The 25,627-nt window shown below is 41.6% G+C and overlaps 1 protein-coding gene across 1 annotated transcript in view; it reads right to left on the bottom strand.

Annotated features, from left to right (window-relative positions):
- vcanb (versican b) overlaps window positions 1-25,627 on the bottom strand; it is a 68,485-nt gene that overhangs the window by 24,077 nt on the left and 18,781 nt on the right. Inside the window, 4 exon segments of the mRNA NM_214688.2 lie at window positions 3,814-3,927; window positions 4,019-4,132; window positions 4,240-6,264; window positions 11,094-11,813. Coding sequence (NP_999853.2) covers window positions 3,814-3,927; window positions 4,019-4,132; window positions 4,240-6,264; window positions 11,094-11,813 — 2,973 coding nt within the window.

Raw genomic sequence — 25,627 nt, 5'->3', positions numbered from 1 at the left:
TCAAGGCTACCACATTTTATAAATACCACTTTTCTATATTTTTAAAAAAGTCCTAAAATTTAAGTCATTAACAGAAATAAATAATACACAAGGTAAAATACATAAATAATAATAATAACGATAATATAGATCAGGGGTTCCCAAACTTTTCAGGCCGCGACCCCCAAAATGACAATGCCAGTGACTCGTGACCCCTAATATCCTCTGAGGTGGTTATAAATACAGAAACCTTGCATGCAATGGCACACACACACCGATGGACCCAAGTCTGTTCTTCTTTTAATTTTTTTTATGTATGAGAGCTGTAAATGGGCCACAAAGTTTAACCAGGTGTTATGAAATCTGCTGCATCTGACGCTATTGCTGTGTCTTTAATACAATGCAATTACCCCAGGGGTTGCAATCCAATAGAAGTAGTAACTATAAGCTACTATAGTAACTATATATGGTATAAACAACTATTTTTTTCTCTTCAGTAGGTTATGGATAAAATATGGTAATTCTTATGGTTTAATAAAAATAAATAGATTTTTGGAAACCACCAGGCGACCCCCCTTCATTGTCCCGCGACCCCTCGGGGGGTCCCGACCCCCACTTTGAGAACCATTGATATAGATGATAAAAATCTAAAACAATTTTTTAAGGTTTCCTTTTGATAAAAATTCAATAATTTTAGAAGGATTCACATTTTTTAAAATTCACTTAGAGTCTCTCCAGTTAAAAATTGTTGTCTACGAACATTAAAAATGGGGCATTCCACAAGAATATGTTTAACAGTTTGTTTTTTGTTGCAATAAAGGCATTTTGGGGGTTATTGTAATCAAATCTCACTGCAAACTTTATATCATTTTATATATTCTACATAATTTATGTGAAATATTTTGTTTTACACTGAAATGACGCAATAACATGGAAGTGGTTTGTGTTGCGATATTGCAATTGTGTATTGTTCTTGTTAGCTTTAATTAGTTTCCCGAAGACATCTGAAAGTTACAACCGAATATTAGGACTTAAACAAGTCATGCAATTGTAATAGAGGAGTATGACGAAGCGACTGGAGGAAAATGCACTCATCATTTACGTAGTTTGCTAATTTACTAATTTGCCTGGGTTAATGCCAAGGCACTTGGCTCATCTACGGCTCAGAGAATTGCTCAGCATTTGGTGTAATGGAAGAGGCAGTACTGTCGCTGACTGTGTGACCTTTTCTCTGAACCCAATTGTTGGCACGAATCTGCTTTCACTCCTCTTGACAGCAATACCACACAGCCTCTGGAGGATCAGGCCTGCCAGATGTGGTAAAAACTGTGTAGTTTGGTTTGTCCATGTTAACAGTTTGGATTGACCGCCTTATACAGTACCCTTTGCTTCAGTGGAATCATTAAACAGCCATGGCTCGGTATTTAGACACTAGCACCTTAAAATCATAGCATATTCCACTCACCAGCTTTCAGTGAGGTGTATTTTATCCCACTTGCAGTGGAAACCTTGCACGTAATCAAGGAGCTAAATGTTTAAAATACACAACCCTCAAAGCATTACAGGAATAAACCAAAACATTTATACATTAGACACAGCGTTAGCATGAAGCAGATGTTGAATTGCTAGCATGATACAGATACACTCCCCGTTTACCTGTAAGAAACTGTGATAGTACCTCAGTGTAAAAAAATGTTTTCTCTACCCTGACACCCCAAACTCCACCGGTAACCTTTCAAGCCTCTAGGTCCTGTGCACTCTGCCCCCCTTTCCCCCACTTACTACAACTCTATAAACAGGTTTCTGATCTGGGCCCCTCAGTAAAAAAATTTATTCTGGTCCCACAAACCCTACTTGGGTCCTTCCAACCCAATGGGTCCTATTCACCCTGCCCCTCTTTCCCACCCCTTACTACATCTATATGTGTAGTTTCATGCTCTGGGAACCCTCAGTAAATATTGCTCCCCAGACTCCACTTGGCTCCCTCTAAACTACTGGGCCCTATACCCTCTCCCCCTTTTTCCCCTCACTTACTACACCTAAATGCACAGTCTCTGCTCTGGGCCCCTTCAGTAAAATAATCATTCTGGCCCCTCGACCCTACTTGGGTCCCTCCAAACCACTGGCACATATACACCCATATGCATAGTTGTCCACTTTGGTCACCCTCAGTAAAAATTGCATTTTAACCACCTGGATCCCAATTGAGTCCCTCCAAAGCACTTGGCTCTATACACTCTACCCCCCTTCCCCCAAATTGCTACACATAAATGCACAGTTTTCTGCTCTGGGCCACCTCAGTAAAAAAAAAAATTATTCTGACCCCTAGACCCCACTATGATCCTTCCAAATCACAAAGCCCTCTACACTCTGCCCCTCTAACCCCCAACTTACTACACCTACATGCACAGTTTTTTTGCTCTGTGCCCCTGTAAAAAACTGCAATCTGACCCCTAGACCCCACTTGGATCTCTCCAAACCGCTGGGCCCTATACACTCTGCCCCCTTTCCCCAATTACTGCACCTACTGTATATGCACAGTTTTCTGCTCTAGGCCCCCTTAGTAAAACTTCATTTTTATCCCTAGACAACACTTGGCTCTCTCCAAACCACTGGGCCCTATACACTCTGCCCTTCTTTCCCCCAACTTACTACACCTATATGCACAGTTTTCGACTTTTGTCACCATCAAGTAAAATTATATTCTGACGTCTAAGCCCCACTTGTGTCTCTCCAAACCACTGGGCCCTAGAGACTCTGGCCCCCTTTCCCCCCACTTGCTACATCTATATGCACAGTTATCCACTTTGGTCACCCTCAGTAAAAATAGCATTTTCACCACCCGGACACCTACACCTAACACCTAAATGCACAGTTTTCTGCTCTGGGCCACCTCAGTAAATAAAAAAATCATTCCGACCCCTAGACCCCACTAGGACCCTTCCAAATCACTAAGCCATATACACTCTGCCCCTCTTACCCCAACTTACACCTACATGCACAGTTTTTTGCTCTGTGCCCCTGTAAAAAACTGCAATCTGACCCCCCAGACCCCACTTGGATCTCTCCAAAACACTGGGCCCTATACACGCTGCCCCTCTTCCACTCAATTACTACACCTATATGCACAGTTTTCTCTTCTCTAGGCCCCCTCAGTAAAAAAAATAAAATAAATAAATTTATCCCTAGACAACACTTGGCTCCCTCCAAAGCACTGGGCCCTATACACTCTGCCCTTCTTTCCCCCAACTTACTACACCTATATGCACAGTTTTCGACTTTGGTCACCCTCAAATAAAATTATATTCTGACGTTTAGGCCCCACTTAGGTCCCTCCAAACCACTAAGCCCTATGCACTCTTCCCCTCTTCCTCCCACTTACACCTATATGTTTTTTGCTCTGGGCACCCTCAGTAAAAATTCATTCTGGCCCCCCCAGATCCCACTTGGGTACTTCCAAAACACTGGGCCGTATACACTCTCCCCCCTTTCCCTCACTTACTGCACCTAAATGCACAGTTTTATGGTATGGGTCCCGTCAATAAAAAAATGACCCCCAGACCTCACTTGGGTCCCTCAAAACCACTGAGCCCTACACAATCTGCCTCCCCACCCCTTTAATACACCTATATGCACAGTTTTTTGCTCTATGCCCTTTGAGGAAGAATTGCAATCTGATCTTCCAGAACCCACTTGGGTCCCTCCAAACCACTGAGCCCTATACACTCTGCCCCTTTTCCCTCCATAACATAATTTCTAAAGTTTACCATCAAAATGAAGCGTAACCTCACATAGTATCTTAATCAAAACACATGTATACTATTGATTTCATACCTTGTTCACAGAGGGATCCTGAATAGCTGGGCAGACAGACACATTTGAAAGAGTTTATTCCATCAATGCATGTAGCACCATTGCGGCAAGGATTCGACTGGCATTCATCGACATCTGCAGGAAATAGGAAATGAAAATGTCCCACTATACCAAGAAACGCGTTCATCAAGAGTGAATAAAACTTAAAATGCTAAAAGCTACGAACCGTTTTCACAGCGTTCCCCACTAAATCCAGGCATGCAGACACAAACATTTCCTTTTCTGCTGGAGAAGCATGTTCCGCCGTTTTCACACACACTGACCGAGCAAAGTGCGTGATCTAAAACAACAAAGTCATAACTTTCAGTGAAAGGACAAATCCACTATGGACAAATCAGCACTGTGGAAATTCTGTATGCTTTGTAAAAATACAGCTCAAAACTCTACCTTGCAAATCCACCACATGGCTCTCCACAGTGTAGCTGGAATCAGTCCAGACCTCTGGCTTTTTTGTGGTGAACTCTTCCCTGATTGGTGGTTGTCTTTCAACAACTGAGGCACCCTGCACATCTTCATAATCTACAACAGTCTCTTCAAATGACAAAGTACTTGTGGCTTTAGGGGTGGTGATCATGTCTTCTGTTGTAGAAGTAGTACTTGTAATATCCTGAACTGACTCTGAAATGCTTAAATTTGTATCAGCAATAGTGATGGGGCCACTGGAATGTACAGACGTTGAGATGAGAGGCTCCTCTGTTGAGAATCCAAATTTAGAAGGTAACATCGTCTCTTCTGTAGTCTCTGATGGCACCACTAAAGTGGTTGTCTCTTCCGAATGTGTTTTTTGGATTAGAACAGTTTCTTGGGAGGAAGACATAATTGCTCTTAGACTATCCGTGGGCAGAATTCTAGCATCTGATCTTTGTGTTGTGAATTTAGTTTCAGTTCGGGCAGTGGTGAAAGACAATGGTGTTGTGTCTTCAGCAGAACCTTCAAATGCTTTAGTTGGTTCATTTGCATCAACACTAGTTTCAACAGTTTGTTGAATGAAAAGAGAAGGAACGGTAGTCACAATGAAAGGTTGTTTTGTTAATGCTTCTGTTGGCTGATCACCAGAGCCACTGTCCCCAGAGATGGCGAAGACTGTGCTTACATCTTTTTCAAACTCAGGCACCAATAAAGGACTCTTAGTGGTACTCCTGCTTTGGTCTTTCTCCTCTGGGATTACTCTTGTTTGTAAAGTTGAAACCACATTTACTGTAGGCTCTGAACTAGGCAAAAGTAAACTAACAGGTTCCCTTGGGTCTTTGGGATGAGTACTTGTTGAGGAAGTTGTAAAGGAGTGAGAAGGTACAGAGAGAGTTGGAGATAAAATCGGTTGTTTTGGTTCCTCTCGAGAATACATATCTTGTCCAGAACTCTCTTCTTCTGCTGAGGTGGAACCCTCAAAATCATCTCTTTCCGGCTTTATTTCTTTTTCTACAGGGCTGGATGCTGTAGTTTGAGACGTTTCTGGAGTTGTAATTGGTCCTTGGGTGGAGCAATGCACCCCATATGCCTGTGTAGGCTTCTCTGTTCCACCTATTTCAGTCTCGTCGGTAGCCACCATATCTGGGTCAGTAGAAGCTGTAGCTGACTGCAGGTCATCCGCAGAGCCTTCCAATGTAGTCAGCTCCTCCTCATCATCTGTTGGGCGCATCCCTGAACTTTCTTCATTGATTGATGTGCTAAATGATATGGCTTGTGGGGTTATCTCCTGGCTTGGAGATTTGGTTGAAAATATGGGCAATTCACTCATGGTTGTACTTTCTGAGATCTTTGTTGTGAAATAGGGCTCAACTGGGCTTCTTGTAGTCAAGCCAGATTCATCAGTTTTGTAGGAAGATGTAAGACCTTCAGCTTCGGCCAGAACTATTACAACCTCATCATCAGGAATAATTTCTTCCATTGGAGGGGTCGCAGTGTCGAACTGATCTCCTCTAGCCTCATGTTCAACGTCTGGTTTCAGGGTCAACTCATGCTTTCCATTAATGAAACTCACTTCTGGGGTGACGGTAACAGAAGCTGAAGAATATATTCCAAGGTCTCCACTGCCCAAGTCTGGCTTTGAGATTTTTGTTGTGAAATGGGGCTCAACTGGACTTCTCGTAGTTAAGCCAGATTCATCTGTTTTCGGGGAAGATACAACACCTTCAAATTCTGACATAAGAATTACTATCTCATCGTCAGGGATGATTTCTTCAATTGGAGGGGTCACAGTGTCGAACTGGTCTCCTCTAGCCTCCTGTTCGGTGACTGGTTGCAGAGTCAACTCGTGCTTCCCGTTAATGAAACTCACTTCTGGGGTGACGGTAACAGAAGCTGAAGGATATATTTCAAGGTCTCCACTGCCCAAAGGTGGCTCATTTTCACTAGATGTTAGAACATCAGTGATGCCCCGTGGTTCTCCAAGAAAATCCAGAACACTTTCAACTGCAAACCAAGAAGAAAAGACATTACACAAGCATTTTCTTACTGGGTTTAATATCTAGTTTTCTTTAACCCATCAACTGGCTTGTTTCCACTGAGCCGTAGAGTACTATATAGTACGATATGCAATTATTTATATATTTTTAATATCAGAAGTTCAAAATAGTGAACTGTATCATACTACTTTTTTGGGACCCTTTCAAAAGGGTACCTAGCACATGAGTATGATACCTAAAGGGTGGAGGTAGACTCACTGCAGAACAGGTTAACAAAGAATCCTAAAGCTGCGGTCACACTAGAGTTTGTGTGTGCGATATTCTGTCATGCGGCGCTGCAAAAAGGGGCGGGATTAAGCTTATTACACATTTTTAAAAGCGAGTGATTGCTTAAATTTCTGTCCTGATTTGTCATGTTTTGATCCTCGATTGTTCTCACGCAGTCAAGTGATGCGATTTCGCAGGTCAGAGTTCACCAAGCTTGAAGTTTGCACTGCAGCAACCTGCGAAACTTGACCCATAACCCAGCGTTTCCGGTCTGACGCTTTCGCGTGCGTATGAATGGAAGTCTATGGTAGGAAAAGCCCAGTGTGACCGCAGCTTAACTTGTTTGTGCTTCAAGGGGAACATCAACACAGGATTATCATTTTTAAATACACAGGCAATAGGCGACAATATAATACTACAGTGCCATATAATACTACCAGAGCTCAAACAAAACTTGCAGTCTTAAAATATGCAATATGTGCATGCCACCTACTGTATGGCTTTCTTACATTTACATTTAGTCATTTAGCCGACGCTTTTATCCAAAGCGACTTACAAATGAGGACAAGGAAGCAATTTACACAACTATAAAAGCAAAAATGAACAAGTGCTGTAGGCAAGTTTCAGGTGTGTAAAATTTAAGAAGGAAGGTATTAGTACTTTTTTTTTTTTTTGTAGTTAGTGGAGGAGTCAGAGAGGGAGTTGCATATTAGAAAGGAAAGTGGAGACCAAATAGTTGAGTGTTTAGTCGTTTCTTGAAGACAGGGAGTGACTCTGCCGTTCGGATGCAGTTAGGGAGTTCATTCCACTAACTGGGCAGATTGAGCGCGAGCATTCGGGAAAGCGTTTTCTTTCCTCTTTGGGATGGAACCACAAGGCGACTTTCATTCACAGAACGCAAGTTTCTGGAGGGCCTATAAATCTGCAGAAGTGAGAGCAGATAAGAAGGGGCGCAGCCAGAAATTGTTTTGCAAGCAAACAACAGAGCTTTGAATTTGATCCGAGCAGCAACTGGCAGCCAGTGCAAACGGATGAGTAGCGGAGTGACATGTGCTCTTTTAGGTTCATCAAAGACCACTCGTGCTGCTGCGTTCTGAAGCATCTGAAGAGGTTCTTGTTTGTGGTATTGCATAAGAATCACTACTGATATCTACTTTCTGGCATACACCAAGCCTACCAAGTAAGGGTGCTATTTGCAATGGAAATACAAGCCTGATCAGGCGTACCCATACCAAATCATATTGTACTGTGGAAAAGGACCTGCTTAAATGCTCAGTTCTAACTTCATGTTGCTTGAAGCTATTTTAGAGATCTTAGAAATTAGCATGGTATGTATATCCCACTTAAAGTCTTCCCAGGTAGCAAAGAATTCTGGCCCAGATTTGGCATAAATCTGACACAGCAGGCTTTCATCCAGCACTGCCATACAGCATGTGGGCCAAACATGGCCCTGGTTTGGCACCATCTTTAAGGTGGCACACAATACTTGGGCCAGATGTAAAATGTAGTAATTGGCACAGATGTTGATAATTGATATTGAATTGATAATTGAAGTTTGGCCTATCTTGACCCACATTTAAAATACTTTTTTATTATTTTTATTCATTCATTTATTCATTTTCTTGTTGGCTTAGTCCCTTTATTAATCCGGGGTCGCCACAGCAGAATAAACCGCAAACTTATCCAACAAGTTTTTACGTAGCGGATGCCCTTCCAGCTGCAACCCATCTCTTGGAAACATCCACACACACATTCACACACACACTCATACACTACGGACAATTTAGCCTACTCAATTCACCTGTACTGCATGTCTTTGGACTGTGGGGGAAACCGGAGCATGCGGAGGAAACCCACGCGAAGGCAGGGAGAACATGCAAACTCCATACAGAAACATTAACTGAGCCGAGGTTCCAACCAGAGACCCAGCGACCTTCTTGCTGTGAGGTGACTGCACTACCTACTGCGCCACTGCCTCGCCTTTATTATTTTTAAATTAAGAAAAAAATAATTCTACCAATCAGGTAGCTTCGAGAAAAAGCACGCCCATAGCACAATGATTCATTGGTTTATTAATTTCATCGCAGTCGTGAAACACCGACATATCTGGCCCAGTTTAGGCTCAGTTATGGGTTATTAACTTGGCTGAGACTTGGCCCAGATATGGTCCTTGTTTGGCCCTTGTCTGGAAGCTAGACTTGGTTCAGTCATGTACCATAATTCACTGCGGCATGTGGGCCAAGCAAAAGCTGATTGTGTAGGCCAGAGCTGGGCCAGAGATTTTTTGCTATGTGGGTAGAGTGCCACTTGAGGAAAATAAACCTCTCCAGTCATATGTAGTTTTTACTGATTATTATTTCTACGTAAGTCACGGCTCTACTCATGTACAGAAAAGTGAATTGCTTATTATTAACTTCTTTCAGTGATATGTCTCTGCGAGACACTAAAGTCACTCTATTACAAAATGACAAGACCTTTTCATTTCGAAAGAGCTCAAGACTAAAGTAATTCCAGCATCTGGTACATGGCACAGTAAAACACCGTGTGAAATCTTGCCAGAGATTATAATACACCCTAAAATTCCCCAATATGACACATAACCCACAAAAAAACGTCTCTTTCATGGACATTCTAGCAGCCACAAATGGTAACCTGATCTTCGGACTGGACGAGGTAAGGGAAAGTAATTAGCTCAGTGATTACATTGCTGATTGATGTTTTAAGGGGCTTTGCCATTTGACCCAAGAGGCATTCGTCTGTGGCTTTGAGAGCTACTCTTTCTCACATTCAACACCTCCGTCTCTCCCTGACGTTTTACTAGAGTAGATGCCTCTTTAACAGTATCAAATGGTATAAATGGGTCAACTGATTAATGTCGACCCTCAGGACCTACAAGACAGAAACACTGGCTGCAGTCCATCTACAGATGTTTATCGACTTCATCACTCTTTCCACCAACATAGGAAGTCAATTAAGGTCACGGGAAGGCATGAAGGATCTGTTTTCCTTTTCCACTCGATGCATGCAGGCAGCACCGCTAGTTTAGTTATACCTCAGGATGAGGTAAAGATTGGGCACAAATCAACCACTAAAGCAACTGCATAAACTCAAGGGGCCCCATCCAGATCTGTTGTTTGCAAGACAGCAGTAGGTGTCCTGACAGAGCCAAATGTGGCCTCTCTTTAGCCAAGATCTACATTTTGCATCTCAGTGTTTCCTTAACCAGAATTCTCATTTACAACATGCTGCTTTGGCAGCAATCGCAGGAAAAGCACTGCTGCACCAAAATATCAAAGGACAAGCAAAATATTATACACTGCCCTGCTTTAATCAAAGTATCTTCTATACAAAGTGTGGATTATACATGGGCTATTATGGGGGTCAAATATTTTTCCATTCGTTCATTACTTTTTCTTCAGCTTAGTCTCTATTTTAGAGGTCACCACAGTGGAATGAACTGCCAACTATTCCGGCATATGTTTTACACAGCTTCCAGCCGCAACCCAGTACAGGGAAACACCCATACACTCTCTACTGCAGGGGTGGCCAATCCTGTTCTTGGAGATCTACCTTCCTGCAGATTTCAGTTGCAACCTTTATCAAACACACCTGTCTGTAATTATCAAGTGGATTTCAGGTCCTAATTAATTGGTTCAGGTGGGTTTGATCAGGGTTGGAGCTAAACTGTACAGGAAGGTAGATCTCCAGGAACAGGATTGAGCACCCCTGCTCTACTGTATACACCAAGGGTCCCCAAACTTGTTTCTGGAGGGCCGGTGTCCTGCAGATTTTAGCTCCAACCCTAATCAAACACACCTGAACAAGCTAATCAAGGTCTTACTAAGTATACTTGAAACACCCAGGCAGGTGTGTTGAGGCAAGTTGGAGCTAAAAGCCTGCAGGGACACCGGCCCTCCAGGACCGAGATTGGTGATCCCTGGTATACAATATGGCCAATTTAGTTTATTCAATTCAACTATTCTGCATGTCTTTGGATTGTGGAGGGAACCGAAACACCCGTAGGAAACCCACATCAACACAAGGAGAACATGCAAACTCCACGCAGAAATGCCAACTGATCCAGCCAAGACTCAAACCAGAGACCTGCTTGCTGTGAGGTGACAGTGCTAACTAATGAGCCACCATGCCGCCCGTATATTTATATTATACACACATTCACAGACTATTCCACATGTTTTTGGACTTGTGGGGAAAACCGAAGCACCCAGAGAAAACCCACGCCAACCTAGGGAGAACATGCAAACTCCATACAGAAATGCCGAGGCTCAAACCAGCGACCTTCTTGCAGTGACATGAATGCTCTACCCACTGCGCCACTACGCCACCAATAATATCTAATATTATTATTTAAGATACAGACCAGAGCAAACAATTTCTCACTATTTAAAGTACTGACCCCCCCACAAATCTTCTTACATCCTTCAAGCGGGATCGAGCATTAATTAGGGAGGTCAAAGCCCCCCCACCCCCAAATGCCCACCCTGTTTCTATGTGAATGTTGTTGGGGTTTTTTTGCACTGATGAAATTGTAAGAAGACTCCCACCAACCTGATTGATTTGTATCCTTGATGTCGACTATGAGCAAGCTGATGTCTATCGGAAAGCTGACATTCTTGGAGACTTCAGACTGTGACCCATGCACAATCACTTCACCTAAGCCTGGGGTTCCCATACTGGACTCAGCAAAGACCACTCCTTCAGTGATGTTTTCTGTGCTTCCGTCCTCTTTGTACACCACTTTTGGTTGGTCTGGGTCTACTTGGAGAGTTGTGACAAGCACAGGTGAAGTAGGAATCACACTCTCTGGAGTCTCCGTGTCTCCGCTGATGCTTCCCTCAGCACTACTGTATTCCCCATGAGGTGTATCCAAAGGATTCTTGACCCCTTTTGTGGGTTGAGGAGGAAGTTTGATAGAGAAAATAGAGTCGTAATAAGGTGGGGTTACCATTGTGGTGGAGCCCACGGTACCCTGGAGTGAAAGGTCAGGTGCCCCTTGCACCATTAAGTTGCTATTATCATCATAGTCACCAAATGTTGGGGAAGGTGTATCCAAAATCCCCCCAGTTTGAGTTGTAACAATTGTGGGATATGCTTCAGGAGTGGGTTTGTCACGTGGTGCCATGCTTGCAGAGAACATTGAAGGTGGTTCTTCTATGGTGTCATCGGTTGGCGCAGGAGACATTACTTCTAGGGAGGAAATCTTAAGGGCGTCCCAGGGAACTGTAGGTGTTGTGGGTCCAGCTGTGGGTGCACTTGTAGGATCCCGTCCTGAGAGAAAAGAGAAAGACGCCATTATCATAAAGCTTTTTGAAAATAACGTGGAACTTTGGCACCCCTAGTGGCCTCAAATGAAATAAAAGAAAAATATTTGTTTCCAAACAGGTTTCCCCATCTTCCAAATATTTAAACAATTATGCAAAGACTTTGTGCACATTTCTTTATTTTCAGCAAGCCAGCTTCTGCACTTACGGAGAACTGTCGAGCCACTACAAAATCAGCACGTTACTGATCTTTACTGCCTAATTGATATATTATATAAACTGGGTGTCAGGTTCATTGTTCTGCGCCATATCTTTAAAATATAAAAAATAATTTTACCATAGTATTTTCAATAGAGTTTAAGTGCTTGCCTGCTGCTCTTGACAGCACTTGCATTTAAACACAACCATTTCATCCCATTTTAAGCTTGAACAAAAAATGTAATGCTTAAATCTATTTAACTAATTATATTTTAATGACATTACAACATCGATGCTGTAAAAGGAACTGTATGAAATTGAAAATAGTAACATCGATTTTTCACCAGAAGCTGACGGTGGCTGAAAAATACTAACTGTGCATATAGCCCACTGAATTTAATTACTTATAGTATATTTGTCTTTACACAATAAATTCTGATATACAATAAATAAATCCACTTTAAGAAGTGCCATTAAAGGTCAACACTTAACAACTAATCGTCACAATTTATAATTTGAGATTTTCTTCATCTAATGTTTTTGCCTATATTGCATATGTAACTGGAGTTCATGTAAACTAAACTACAGCACCCCTATTGGCACCAAACAGAATTACAAAAAAACGTACCTGTTTACCAGCAGACTTTCCAAACTCTTGAACATATTTCATTGTTCAAGTAGCTAGCCAATCTATATTCACATTATTTATTAATAAGTCTAATTGACATTGAATCAATCGATTTCTTGTAGTATATTTGTCTTCATACATTAAATTATGACAGAACAAACAATTTCACCTTGCTATAAAAGGTCGACACTGTTAAGCTAAATTACGCAGCTTATATGTTGAAATTGTAGTTTCATTTCTAGAATGGTTTTGTTTAGATCACAGTTTAACAGAAGTGTTTATTGTGCGGTTAAAGCGCCCCTATAATTTCTTTCTAAACAGACTTCTCAAGAACTTGCCCCTATTTCATTAATCAGATAAAGATATAGGCAATTCATATTCAAGTTAACGTCTCACCAGAAAGATGGCGCTCACTGAGCAGTATAGAGTCCATATTATTATACTGGGGCATTAGGACCCACACAGACCACAGGTTGAGCGCCCCCTTCTGGCCTCACTAGCACCACTTCTAGCAGCATCCTAGATTTCTCATAAGGTCTCCCATCCAGGTGCTGACAGGCGCAGCCCTGCTTAGCTTCAGTGGGCGACCATGTGAGAGTTGCAGGGAGTTAGCTATACAGACCACAGAAACAGACCACAGATGCAATATTTTGCCACGATGTTTCAACGAGATGGAAAGTAAATAAACGCCAGGTGGATATGACGCAGGTAAAAGCATTTTACATCAGTGCACAATACAAAAGTGAAAGAGCTTTAGTGTTTTCAGTGTGGATGTGCGTTTTAGATGCTCAAACTTTTCCGCATTAGTGTAGATGTAGCCTAGTAAGTAAAGACTAGAACCTAAAGTTTATTTATAAACTTTGATGTTGGCTTGAGAAAGCCAACATGACTGCGCTAGGACTGGGAATGGCAGTTGGCAGGAAGCACGGTGGGGGTTGCTAAGTGGTTGCTAGGCAGTTGCTAAAACAATTATGGCATTGTTAGGTGGTTGCTAAGCAGTTGCTAAATGGCAATGCTCGTGCACATGTTTGATTAAATGCTAATACTTAGTAGGCATTTCTAGCATATGTTATTGCATTTAGATAATCATTCATAGCATGTAGCTAAGCGTTATTAGCACTTGGCTTCCATTATCATTGTTACCATGCATAGTACACAGGAAGTCCCATTTGCTAGCATGAGTCAAACGAGCCAATGCCCAAGTCCCTACGGTGTTCTGATGTAGAGATATTGCTATTTTTAAATGGTTGCTAGGTTATACTGTTTTGTTGCTATGGGGACATTTGACAGGTTAGTGATGATACATCAAAGCTTCTTGGCAATATGAGTGATCTAAATCAACCCCGATGTTTCTATGACAGTCTTTATGAGTGTCAAAAACTGGACTTGAACATTATGTATTCCTGGTGTTGGGTTGCGGCTGGAAGGGCATTCGCTGTGTAAAACAAATGCTGGATAAGTTGGCGGTTCATTCCGTTGTGGCGACCCCTGATTAATAAAGAGACTAAGGGAATGACCATTATGTAAAAATGGCTTGCCGTATTTTTTGAAAATACAATGCTTAATAAGTGTGAAAGTGATAAATGCAAAAATGGCTTGCCATATTTAAAGAAAAATAATGCTTAAAAATTATTTATTGGAAAACTATAAGTCTGATAAACCTTAAAGATATAGCAACAAAATCTACCGCATCTAATACAGCTTTTGGCCAAATTTGGGGCTTGTATAATTTTTTGATATGCCCGGATTATAAAAATGTAATATTTAACATTTTGTATTAAAAAAACAATAAGTCTTATAGGCATGAGGAGATATAGCAACAATCTTGAATGTAGAAGGCACATTTTGACCACATTTGGGCCTTGTGGCATGAACGGCCTAGGAGGAGATACGTTTGTTTTCAAGCACAGAGTAGCATAACAGTATGTTGGCTTTCTCAAGCCAACATAATTATTTATATAGCACCATTCACAGACAAACAAAAAGCTTTACAGTAAAAAGAAAACAAAAATAAAACCTTTCAATTCCATAAAATAGAATACACAGGCACGGTGGCTCAGTGGTTAGCACAGTCACCTCACAGCAAGAAGGTTGCTGGTTTGAGTCCCACTTGGTGTGTCTGTGTGGAGTTTGCATGTTCTCCCTGTGTTGGCTTAGGGTGGTCCGGTTTAGAGGTCTGCACCCGACGAGATTTCTTTCGGCGCGGGAATACATTTCCGAATAAAGCACGGGAGCGGTCGGTAACTGGTGTATTTTTGGACGGGAGAGGGCAGTCTAACAATATCGCTCCCGACTCCCAAGCGAGCGAGCACCTGTATGTATGTGTGTGAATGAGAGAGCGTGATGCTGCGTTTAGCTTGTCTGTTGCTGTCTGTGTGAGTGTGCGCGAATGACAGAGAGAGCTTTGTGCTATGTGTGTGTATGTGTGTGAATGAGAGCCTGATGTTGCTGTCTGTGTGTGTCACTTGCTTGGCATGCTTGGTGCTGTGTGTGTGTGTTTATACAGACAGCGTGTTATAGGTTGTCTGGACTGTGTATAGCTGGGTGGTTTTTGGTTTTGTTCTCCCCCCGCCGGCCATTAGCGGGAACGGGCGCAGCAGGTAGAAAACGGGGCGGGTCGGGCAGCGGGACAACGAATGCTGAACATGAGCGGGAGCGGTCGGATTCAGGCTAAAACCTGGCAGGTGCGGAAGGGAGCGGGATTCAAAATTTAGTCCCGTGCAGATCTCTACTCCAGTTTCCCCCACAGTACAAACACATGCGCTACAAGAGAATTGAATGATGTAAATTGGCCGTAGTGTATAAGTGTGTGTGTGAATGAGTGTGTATGGGTGTTTCCCAGAACTGGGTTGCAGCTGGAAAGTTATCTGCTGTGTAAAAGACATGCTGGAATAACTGGCGGTTCATTCCACTGTGGTGAGTCCTGATAAATAATGGGATTAAGCCGAAGGAAAATGAATGAATGGATGAAAATACTACAGAATTAATAAAAAATTAAATAAATATAAAGGTCAGAACACTTCTACAGTTATATCACAAGCAACATAAGTGCAATGTGGCAGCAAAGTCATTTCTAATTTCAAACAAAATGCCAACAACAGCAGAATAATCTCAGCATAAAAGCATTTTAGGCTGGTAATGAGTTATTTGGGGAACATGACGTGGGTGCAACTCGACAGTTTAGGTTTATTTTGAAACCTTAGCTTCCTCTCCAGAATGTTTTGGCAGTGTTTCGTCCTGCCGAAGCACTTACTTTAACTCTAGTCTAGTAGGTAAGTAGTCTTGAATAGCTGCACTTGGAATGTTGTATAATATGAGCCCCAAGGCTTTCTCGTTCTCACAATCGATAAATCAAAACCCCACACTGCCTGCCTGCATACAGTACTAACTCTGAGACACTTTAATGGACATATATATGAAATTGTTAAAGTGGCCCAGTTAGCGGCTCTATAATGTTCACTCTTGTCTGTTCATATGCATTTAGCTGCAGTGGTCAGGATGTGCTGGCAGGCCTCCAAAGGTAGTAAAAAAGGGTTCATGCTTAGCAAAAAGTTTCAACATTACAGCAAAGCCATTCATGATGATATGTGTATGCCTGTTGCACATCTGGCTGGAAAAAAATGGAATGGATAAGGAAGAAGGCCTGTGTTTGGCTGAATTTAAAATACTGTACTGTATATGTACACAGATTACAGAGTGTCTGAGTATGCAGTGTTCACTAATAACAGTAAGACTGTCTGGGAGTGCACTGTTTAAAAGTTTGTGAGAAGGAAGATTTTATTAGATAACTTCTATTTTACTCACATGAACACACTAAATTAAGGATAATAATCTTGGATGATTTCTGTTTTAAGTGAACAAAAATTTTAACATTTGTACTTACCGAAAAAAAATTGCTGGAATTAATTAAAATTTGCAATTTATACATTCATTCATTCATTTTCCTTTGGATTATTCCCTTATTAATCAGGGGTCGCCACAGTGGAATGAATCGCTAACTATTCCAGCATATGTTTTACGCAGCGGATGCCCTTCCAGCTGCAACCCAGTACTGGGAAACACCCATACACACTCATTAACACACACACACACTCAAACACTACGGCCAGTTTATTTAATCAATTCCCCTACATGTGTTTGGACTGTGGGGGAAACCCGGAGGAAACATTCAAACGGCACGCAGAAATGCCAACTGACCCAGCCAGAACTCGAAGCAGCGACCTTCTCACCAACCTTCCTAAAAAATGTTTTATTCAGTGTAATTTGACATACAAATAATATTTCAGAATATTACATTTTGTACTGTGGTTTTGAGGCAACGGCACTGCCTACTGCGCCACTGCGTCGCCAAATAAATAAATAAATAAATTAATAAATTATAGACCCCAGATCAGGGCTGGCTCCTCCAATAGGCGAATGCAAAAATCCAAATGAGCTAATCTAAGATTTTTAATACTATTTATTAATCATAATCATACCTGACAACATCTTTCTCTGAAAATCCGGGGCAGATCCGGGGGGTGTGTGGTGGATGAGGGGTGGCTTGGTGTCAGGGGTGAGGTGTCTGAATAACACAGCTGAGAACCGGGATTTGGGCTGCCGCTGTGTCTGGATACTGTACCAAAGGGGGTAACAGACTGTTGGGGGGGGGGGGGAGTTTGTGGGCCAGAACGTTGGGGGGGTGAAATTACAGGAGTTTTCCAGGAGAAATAACAAAACGGGAGGGTGGCGGGAGATGGGTTTGAAATACAGGAGACTCCCGGGAAAAATGGGAATGCTAGCAGGTATGCTCATAATAATGTTATTTATTGCCACTAATAAAAATGAATATGATTATTATTCAAAATATTATCTAAAAATACAAAAATACATATTATTATTTATTTTTATTAAATATATATTCAATATTTTTTTAATAGTGATGTCACAGAACCACTCGACCAGGAGGAAGAAGGAAGAACATTGCATGCAACAACCAGCAACAACAATTATGGTGGATGGCTGATGGCTTTTTATTTGCATATTGCTCTTTTAATGTACACCTGAAGTCAGAATTATTCGCCCTCCTGTATAAAATTGTCCCCAATTTTCTGTTTAACGGAGAGCATATTTTTTTTCTAAACATAATGGGCAGAGCGCAAAACGCAGGGCGCAAACGCTTTCAGGGCGTGTCAGGACGCATTTTTGCTAATTTACGGACGGGAAAATATGCTTTGCGCCGCGGCGCATGGGCTAAAAGGGTTGAGTTTATTTTCTTAATGAATTATCAATCAGCATTGACCAATCAGAGTCTCATCTCCCATTCCCTTTAAGAGCCAGCTGCGTCACGCCAAGAGCGCATTCACTATTTACAGGACGCAAAGTAAGTCTAAGTGGAAAAAATGAGCATTTCACTAGCAAACAGTGAACAGTGTTTTAACAGAAAACAGTTAAACAGAGCATCTACTGCGTGAGAATGAGAGATAATGGATCACTTTCACTTTCGCTCTTGGATAGGGAAACCTTTACAGACATCAATTAGTCTATAAATAATTAATTTAGTTTGTTAAGCGCAAAGATTTGTTTCAAAACTGTTTCTAAATTCAGTTCTAATTTCCAGCAAACGAATAAATGAATAATAATAACAAAGTGTGCTCAAAAACCTGAGTTATATCCTAAAACACATGCTGTGCCCCATATGGTCTAAAACCTGACAGGTGCAAGTGGTGCTTGCTGCAGAGCCATTTGAGAAGAGCTGAGCTCCAGCGAGGGGGAGCTTAAGCTTGAGCTCCACCTTTTTTGCACTTCTTCTACGAGTGATGTCACTGGGGGTAGGATTAGGGGTGGGGTTGGTGTACGCATTAAAACAGCTTACAGGAGGAGGAGCGACAGCTCATGCTCCCCCTCGCTGGAGCTCAGCTCTCCTCAAATGGCTCTGCAGCGAGCACCCTCTCGACAGGTGGACAAATCTAAGCTTGTTTTTAATAAAACAAATATAAATATGGATATAATAAATAATACTGCTAATAATAATAGCATTATACAAAAGCAAATAGTTGCATGAACTGAAAAATGAACTGAAAAAGCCTCCCGAGATGAAGAAGACATAAATGCAGTGATTTTTCATATTTATGTAGGCTAGAAAATAATATGTTTTGTAATAATTTAATCCTTAATATATATATTCTATATCTATTCTTATAATATCCTATATAATATAATATAATTTTGGCCAGCGGAGAAATTAAAATGGTCGTGCCCAACTGAGTCTGGTTCTCTCAAGGTTTTTTTTCTTCACTCCCATCAGGTGAAGTTTTTTTGTCCGCTGTCGCCACTGCCTCGCATGGTTCAGGATTGGTAGAGCTGCGCATCAATGAATTTGCTCTTCAGTGTTTGAACTCTCAGTAATGATTAAATCACACTGAACTGAGCTAAACTGAACTGAACTTAAACACTAAAAACTGAACTACACTGTTCCAGTTACTATGACCATTTATGTGAAGCTGCTTTGACACAATATACATTGTAAAAGCGCTATACAAATAAAGCTGAATTTAATTGAATATATATCCTTAATATTAATTTTTTTCATCTGTAAAGATATTTGCCTATTGCTCTCTTGTGTGTATTAAGCAGTGTGTAAGCGAGGCGCAACTCTGCGCTGGAGTTTAGACCGGGTTTGTTTTGGTCTAATGAAAAATCTATTATAGTTTCTCAAAATAGCGACGCGCCTGCAGTACGCCTTCCTTTTTAGACCAGAACGCCTATGGGTGCACAAATGAGCGCTAATGCATTTGCTATTTAAACAGCGTAGCGCAACGCCTCAAAACCACTCTTGCGCCAAGCTAAAACTACCAAAAGACTATTGCGCCGCGTCTTGCGCTACACTGCGCCGGGTGTATGATAGGGCTCAATATGTTTATTAACTCATCTCTAATAACTAGGTTATTTTCTCTTTGCCACGATGACAGCACATAATATAATATGACATAATATTTGACAAGATATTCTACAAGATACTTGTAGCCTAAAGTGACATTTAAAGGCTTAACACGTGTAATTAGGGTAAAGTTAGGGTAATTAGGCAAGTCATTGTATAACAGTGGTTTGTTCTGGAGACAATTTAAAACACATTGCTGAAGGGGGCTAATAATATTGACCTTAAAATGGGTTTAAAACTTTTAAAAACTGCTTTTAATCTAGCCGAAATAAAACAAATAAGACTTTCTCCAGAAGAAAAAATATTATAGGAAATACTGAAAGATTTTTTGCTCTGGTGAACATCATATGGGAAATATTTAACAAAGAATAAATAAATCAACAGGAGAGCAAAATATTTTGACTTCGGCTGTAACTATAAGCTGTATTTTTTATCTTTTGCAGGTTTTGGATGAAACGTGGTAATTCTGATAGTTATTAAAATGTGAACAATGCCCAGGGGTTTTAAATGGCAGAGCATGTCCGTTCAGTTTGTTGAAAACTAGAATTAACTCAGGTCTTTTAATACAATACAAGCTTTTGAGCAAACATCAATCCTACAGCTTTATATCTGCTTTGTTTACAGTTCTTCAGATAGATATTTACAGTTAACGACAGACAGACAGAAGATTTTACTGATATTGTCTGACATATGAGACTGGCTTAAGTTTTAACCATCAATGATCATTTTTGCTCTTGTGAGTCTGTTTTTACCAGCAGCACTTCAGATGGATAATGCTGCAGTTATGCCGAGTATTACATGTGCAAAGACCCACACCCAGCTTTCCCTCAGACATCTGCAGCCGTCATCACATGAGTGTACTTCTCTTCATTCAGCTCATTTCAGCTATACGGTAAAATATTTGCCTCCTGTGAAATATGCATTTCTTTTCAAATATTCCCCAAGTGATGTTTAAAAAGCAATGAGTTTTAGCAGTGCTTCCTATAACATTTTTCTTCTTGAGAAAGTTTTATTTGTTTTAGTTTGGCAGGAATTATATATATATACTGTATCTATATGTAATGTTTTTGTATATACAGAGCAAACCACTGTGCAATGACTTCCCTAATTAACCTAGTTAAGCCTTTAAACGTCAATTTAAGCTGAATACCAGTGTCTTGAAAAATATCTAGTCTAATATTGTGTGCTGTCATCATGACAAAGAGAAAATAAATCAGTTATTAGAGATGAGTTAATTAAACAATAAATGTTTAGAAATTAAAACAATCTTGTGTCTCAGTGAATGTGGACATGCACGTACACACACACACACACGCACGCACGCACGCACGCACGCACGCACGCACGCACGCACACACACACACACACACACACACACACACACACACACACACACACACACACACACACACACACACACACACACACACACACACACACACAGCTGTTAGTCGTTACACACAGGTCTGCTTTCTGAACCCAAACATCAGGCATCTTTTCCTCTTGTAAACTCAGTGATGGAGAAAAAACTCCAGCAGCAGCTCTTGTTTACGTCTGAGGCCTGATTCACCCTGCTCTCTCTCTCTCTCTCTCTCTCTCTCTCTCTCTCTTTCTCTCATCCATCTATCCATTCATCGATCCATCCATCTGTTCATCCATTCATTCATCTGTTCGTGCGTCCGTTTGTCCATCCATCCATCCATCCATCCATCCGTCGGTCCATCCATCCAACCATCTGTCTATTCATTCATCCATCAATCTGTTTGTCAATCCATCCATCTGTCCATCCATCCATTCATCCATCCATCTGTCTCACTGTCTGTCCATTCATTCATCCATCCATCCATCTGTTCATCCATTCATTCATCTGTCCGTGCATCCGTCCGTCCATCCATCCATCTATCTGTTTCCCCATCCATCCATCCATCCATCCATCCATCAGTCTGTCCATCCATCCATCCATCCACCCATTCATGCATCCATCCATCTGTTTGTCAATCCATCCATATGTCCATCCATTCAATTATCCATCCATCTGTCTCTCAGTCCGTCCATTCATCTGTCCATCCATCCATCATCCAACCGTCTGTTCATCCATCCATCCATCCATCCATCCAACTATTCGTTAGTTAACCCATCCATCCATCTGTCTGTCCGTCTATCCATCCATCCATTCATCTATCCATCCATCCATCTTTCCATCCATTTATTCGTCCGTGCATCTGTCCATCCATCCGTCATCATCCATCCATCCATCTATCCATCATCCATCTGTTTGTTCACTTGTCCATCCATCTGTCCGTTCCCCCATCCATCCATCCATCCATCCATCCATCCATCCGTCCGTACATCCATACGTCCATCCATCCATCCATCCATCCATCCATCCATCCACCTATCTGTCTATCCATCCATTCATCCATCCATCTGTCCGTCGGTCCATCCATTCATCCATCCATCCATCCATCCATCATCATCCATCCATCCATCCATCCATCTATCCATCATCCATCTGTTTGTTCACTTGTTCATCCATCTGTCCGTTCCCCCATCCATCCATCCATCCATCCATCCATATGTACATCCATACGTCCATCCATCCATCCATCCACCCATATGTCCATTCATCCATCCATTCATCCATCCATCCATCCATCATCCATCCATCTGTCTGTCGGTTCATCCATTCATCTTTCCATCCATTTATCCATCCATCCATCCGTCCATCATCCATCCGTCTGTCCATCCATCTATCCGTATTTCTATCCATCCGTTCGTTAACCCATCCATCCATCTGTCTATCCATATATTCATCCATCCATCCATTCATCCATCATCCATCCATTTATCAATCTATCCATCCATCTGTCCATCATTTATCTGTTTGTCCGTCTGTCTATCAATCCATCCATCCATCCATCTATCCATCCTTCCATCCATCCTTTCGTCCAACCATCTATCCATGAGTCCATCCATCCGTCTTTCCATCCATCTATCCATCATCTATCTGCTTGTGCATCTGTCCATCCATCCATCTTTCCATCCATCTATCCATCCATCCATTTGATGTAGTTTGGGGTGTTCATTTTTAATTTAACAGCAGTTTGGCAGTTTCACTTTCATTCAGGAACATTTCGAAATTAAAGGACCACAGACACACTCAACGCAAAACTCCATGAAAACAACACTCTTCCAGCAGTCCTCACACTCCATACTGGCATCCAATATCTCGTTTGTCACGAGGGGCACGCATGAAACGGTCCTGAATGAAAGTGAAAGTGCTGAACTGCAGTTAAAGTTGAAAAATAAAAAATGAAACACTCGAAACTACATGAAACTCTGGAGGAAATGTTGGCTAGCGCTGTGACGCAGTAACGTTAATTGATCTATGTGCTATAACATGTCAAACGAGATCATGAAAGTACCACTCAAAAGCATCTCAAGTGAACACCTTCATCATATTATTGTCTAAGATTAACGCAAATAATTAGATTACTGATGTCCATGTAAGTGTCGTCACTAATGAGGGTGAAATCTGCATACTCCACATGTCTTAATTCACTTTCTGTTTAGTTTAAGAGTTTTGTATTATGGTCACGCTGTTTACATGGTCGACTCTTGATATAGTATTGTCCTAATTATATTAAAGTCATTGGTGTCCTTGTAAGTCAGCGTATAAAAAGCTGGAGGAAAAACTCTCCGACTCTGACTGCGTTTGTTATTGTGTTGTGGTTTTCTGCGGTAGAAACCCATTTAACAGAAGTGCTTCAATACGGGTTTCATGAAACAAGCTCCGGTTAACCACAATCCCTGGAGGTGCAGGCTGAAGAGGAGAGAGAGGAGGATGTAAAACAGGATTAAATGCATGTTAAAGCTGCCTCTGTGTGGCCTGTGTTCATGCTCCCCTTCCACTGACGACTGAGGCTGAACAGAACAGGGTTTAGATGAAGAAACTGACCCCAGATCAGGCCGTTTTCGGGCATATTTGTGAGCGAGACGCAGGATTGAGCGTGAACAGATGAAACCCGAGGAGACCCTGGAGAATGAAGGATCTGCTTCCACCCATACAGAGATCCACAGCTGTATTGATGACATCACAGCTAAACTAACACACAATCACAGACTCGATACACACTGACTGAAGCAATACACTGTGCGCAAATAGTTCATAACCCTCATGTTGTGTTACAATTCTGTACTGTGCATTCACAGTTTTATATGTTACAGTCTCATTCCAAAATGGATTCCTCTGCACTTCCTCAGTGTAAATGAATATCAGCTGCTTCAGTGCAACATCTACATCAGCAGGATGATTAAGATGAAGCCAGGATGGACATTTCAGCAAGACAATAATCCAAAACACAGCCAAGGAGACTCTCAGAGGCTTTCAGAGAAAGAAAACCAAGCTGTAGAATGGCCTAGCCAGTCACCTGAACTGAATCCAATAGAGAATACAGAAAAATCTCAGATTTAATAGACGAGACCAACAGAAGCATTAAGATTTGGACTCTCTGTTGAAGTCTGTGAGGAACTCACACCTGAGCACTGCATGAAGCTTCATTCTCCATATAAGAGGCGTCTTTAAGCTGCCGTCATTAAACAAGCCTTTAGTATACGCTTATTTCACGCGGCCGCCATTTTAAAGAACCAAAGCGAGGCTGCGGTGGGAAGAAACCCAGAAGTATAGGACGAGCACTGTAAACATTGCAGTAACATGCTGTGTACTACAAACTGTTGCCGAGATTTCAAAATGCAGAAAACGGTGTAACAAACACTTTAATATTATTCAGTAAGTTTATTTTAAACAATTAAAAGCAATTTAGCATCAAACAAGATCACAATCTCAGTGATGTGCTTAAGTGTCCTCCTAGGCTTCAGCTCATGGCACTAGTTAAACACCATGAGGACGCTTTCCTGCTTCAGTCTATGTAACCCGGTGAGTGATAAACACTGCAGCACACCCTCGTGTTGTCTGTAATAGTGTTGTCCTGGAACTGAAGTTTTAAACCCGGCTATTTCCCCGCTAATATGGAAGCGCTGCTGAGCGCGGATGACTCGACTGATCTTCACGGCTTCGCGCTTCAGTCTCCGTGTATCTGTGTTTGGTTTGCGCTCAGTTTACCGCTCTTCACCCAGTGCAAACACAGATACACGGACTGGAGTGCGAAGCAGCCGTCAAGATCAGCCGAGTCACCAAGCAGATCGCTCTGCTCGTCTGTGTTTGTGCTCAGTATATAGCGGTGGATGAACAGATGACCTTCTCAGCCAATCACAATCATTTCTTTTGAGCACGTGAACACAATGGCAAATCAGCGCTGTTTTAAGAAAGCCATCAGCATTGCCTTAAATGTTAGCGCGAAATTGCCGGTTTTTCTTTTAATTCAGTATCGTGACGAGTCTAATATAGTGAAAGAATCAGTTTATTAACTCGAGTTTGATAAATGACATCTAAAACGTGTGTTTGGGAAAGAAAACGTTTGCTAACTAGTGTCATTTCTCTTAACTTAGCTGAAAATGAGCTCTGATGTCCCTTTTTACATTCACCATTCATTCAGAACGGACCTTCGGGTCACCCGGAAGGCGGTGAAATGATAAATTTGTGTCACTTTCTCTTCGCTGATAAGATATACAGCCAAGTACACAACATTCCTATGTAACTCCCAATGATACTTCCGGGTTTCTTCCCACCGCAGCCTCGATTTCGCTATTGAAAATGGCGGCCGCGTGAAATCAGTCTATAAAACACATTTCAGTAGTTCAGCTCTTTCTCCTTCTGTCATTGTTATTACACACAACTCATTTACCAGATTATTTTGTTTTGTTTAATTTTTATGTTTGCATTGTTTGAGGTTTTACCAAAATCTGCTTCAACTGACCCTTCGCTAAGCCACGCCCAAAAAACACCATCCACCAATCGTGGCTTAGCAACTGTAGCTACGTGCAGGGGCTCTGTCAAGCTTTCGAGCGAGTGCATATGGATTGTGCAAATCTGATTCCTTAAAGTTTGGACAGGATGCTGGAATTTTTTCCCTTTTCAAAACCGAAAACCCAAGAGGAGAAATGCCAGCGTGGATCA

Source organism: Danio rerio, chromosome 10 (genome assembly GCF_052040795.2).
Source record: "Danio rerio strain M-AB ecotype USA chromosome 10, GRCz13ab, whole genome shotgun sequence".
Taxonomy (NCBI): domain Eukaryota; kingdom Metazoa; phylum Chordata; class Actinopteri; order Cypriniformes; family Danionidae; genus Danio; species Danio rerio.
Note: the sequence above shows the minus strand (reverse complement) of the source record. Positions and strands in the feature narration are given on the sequence as shown.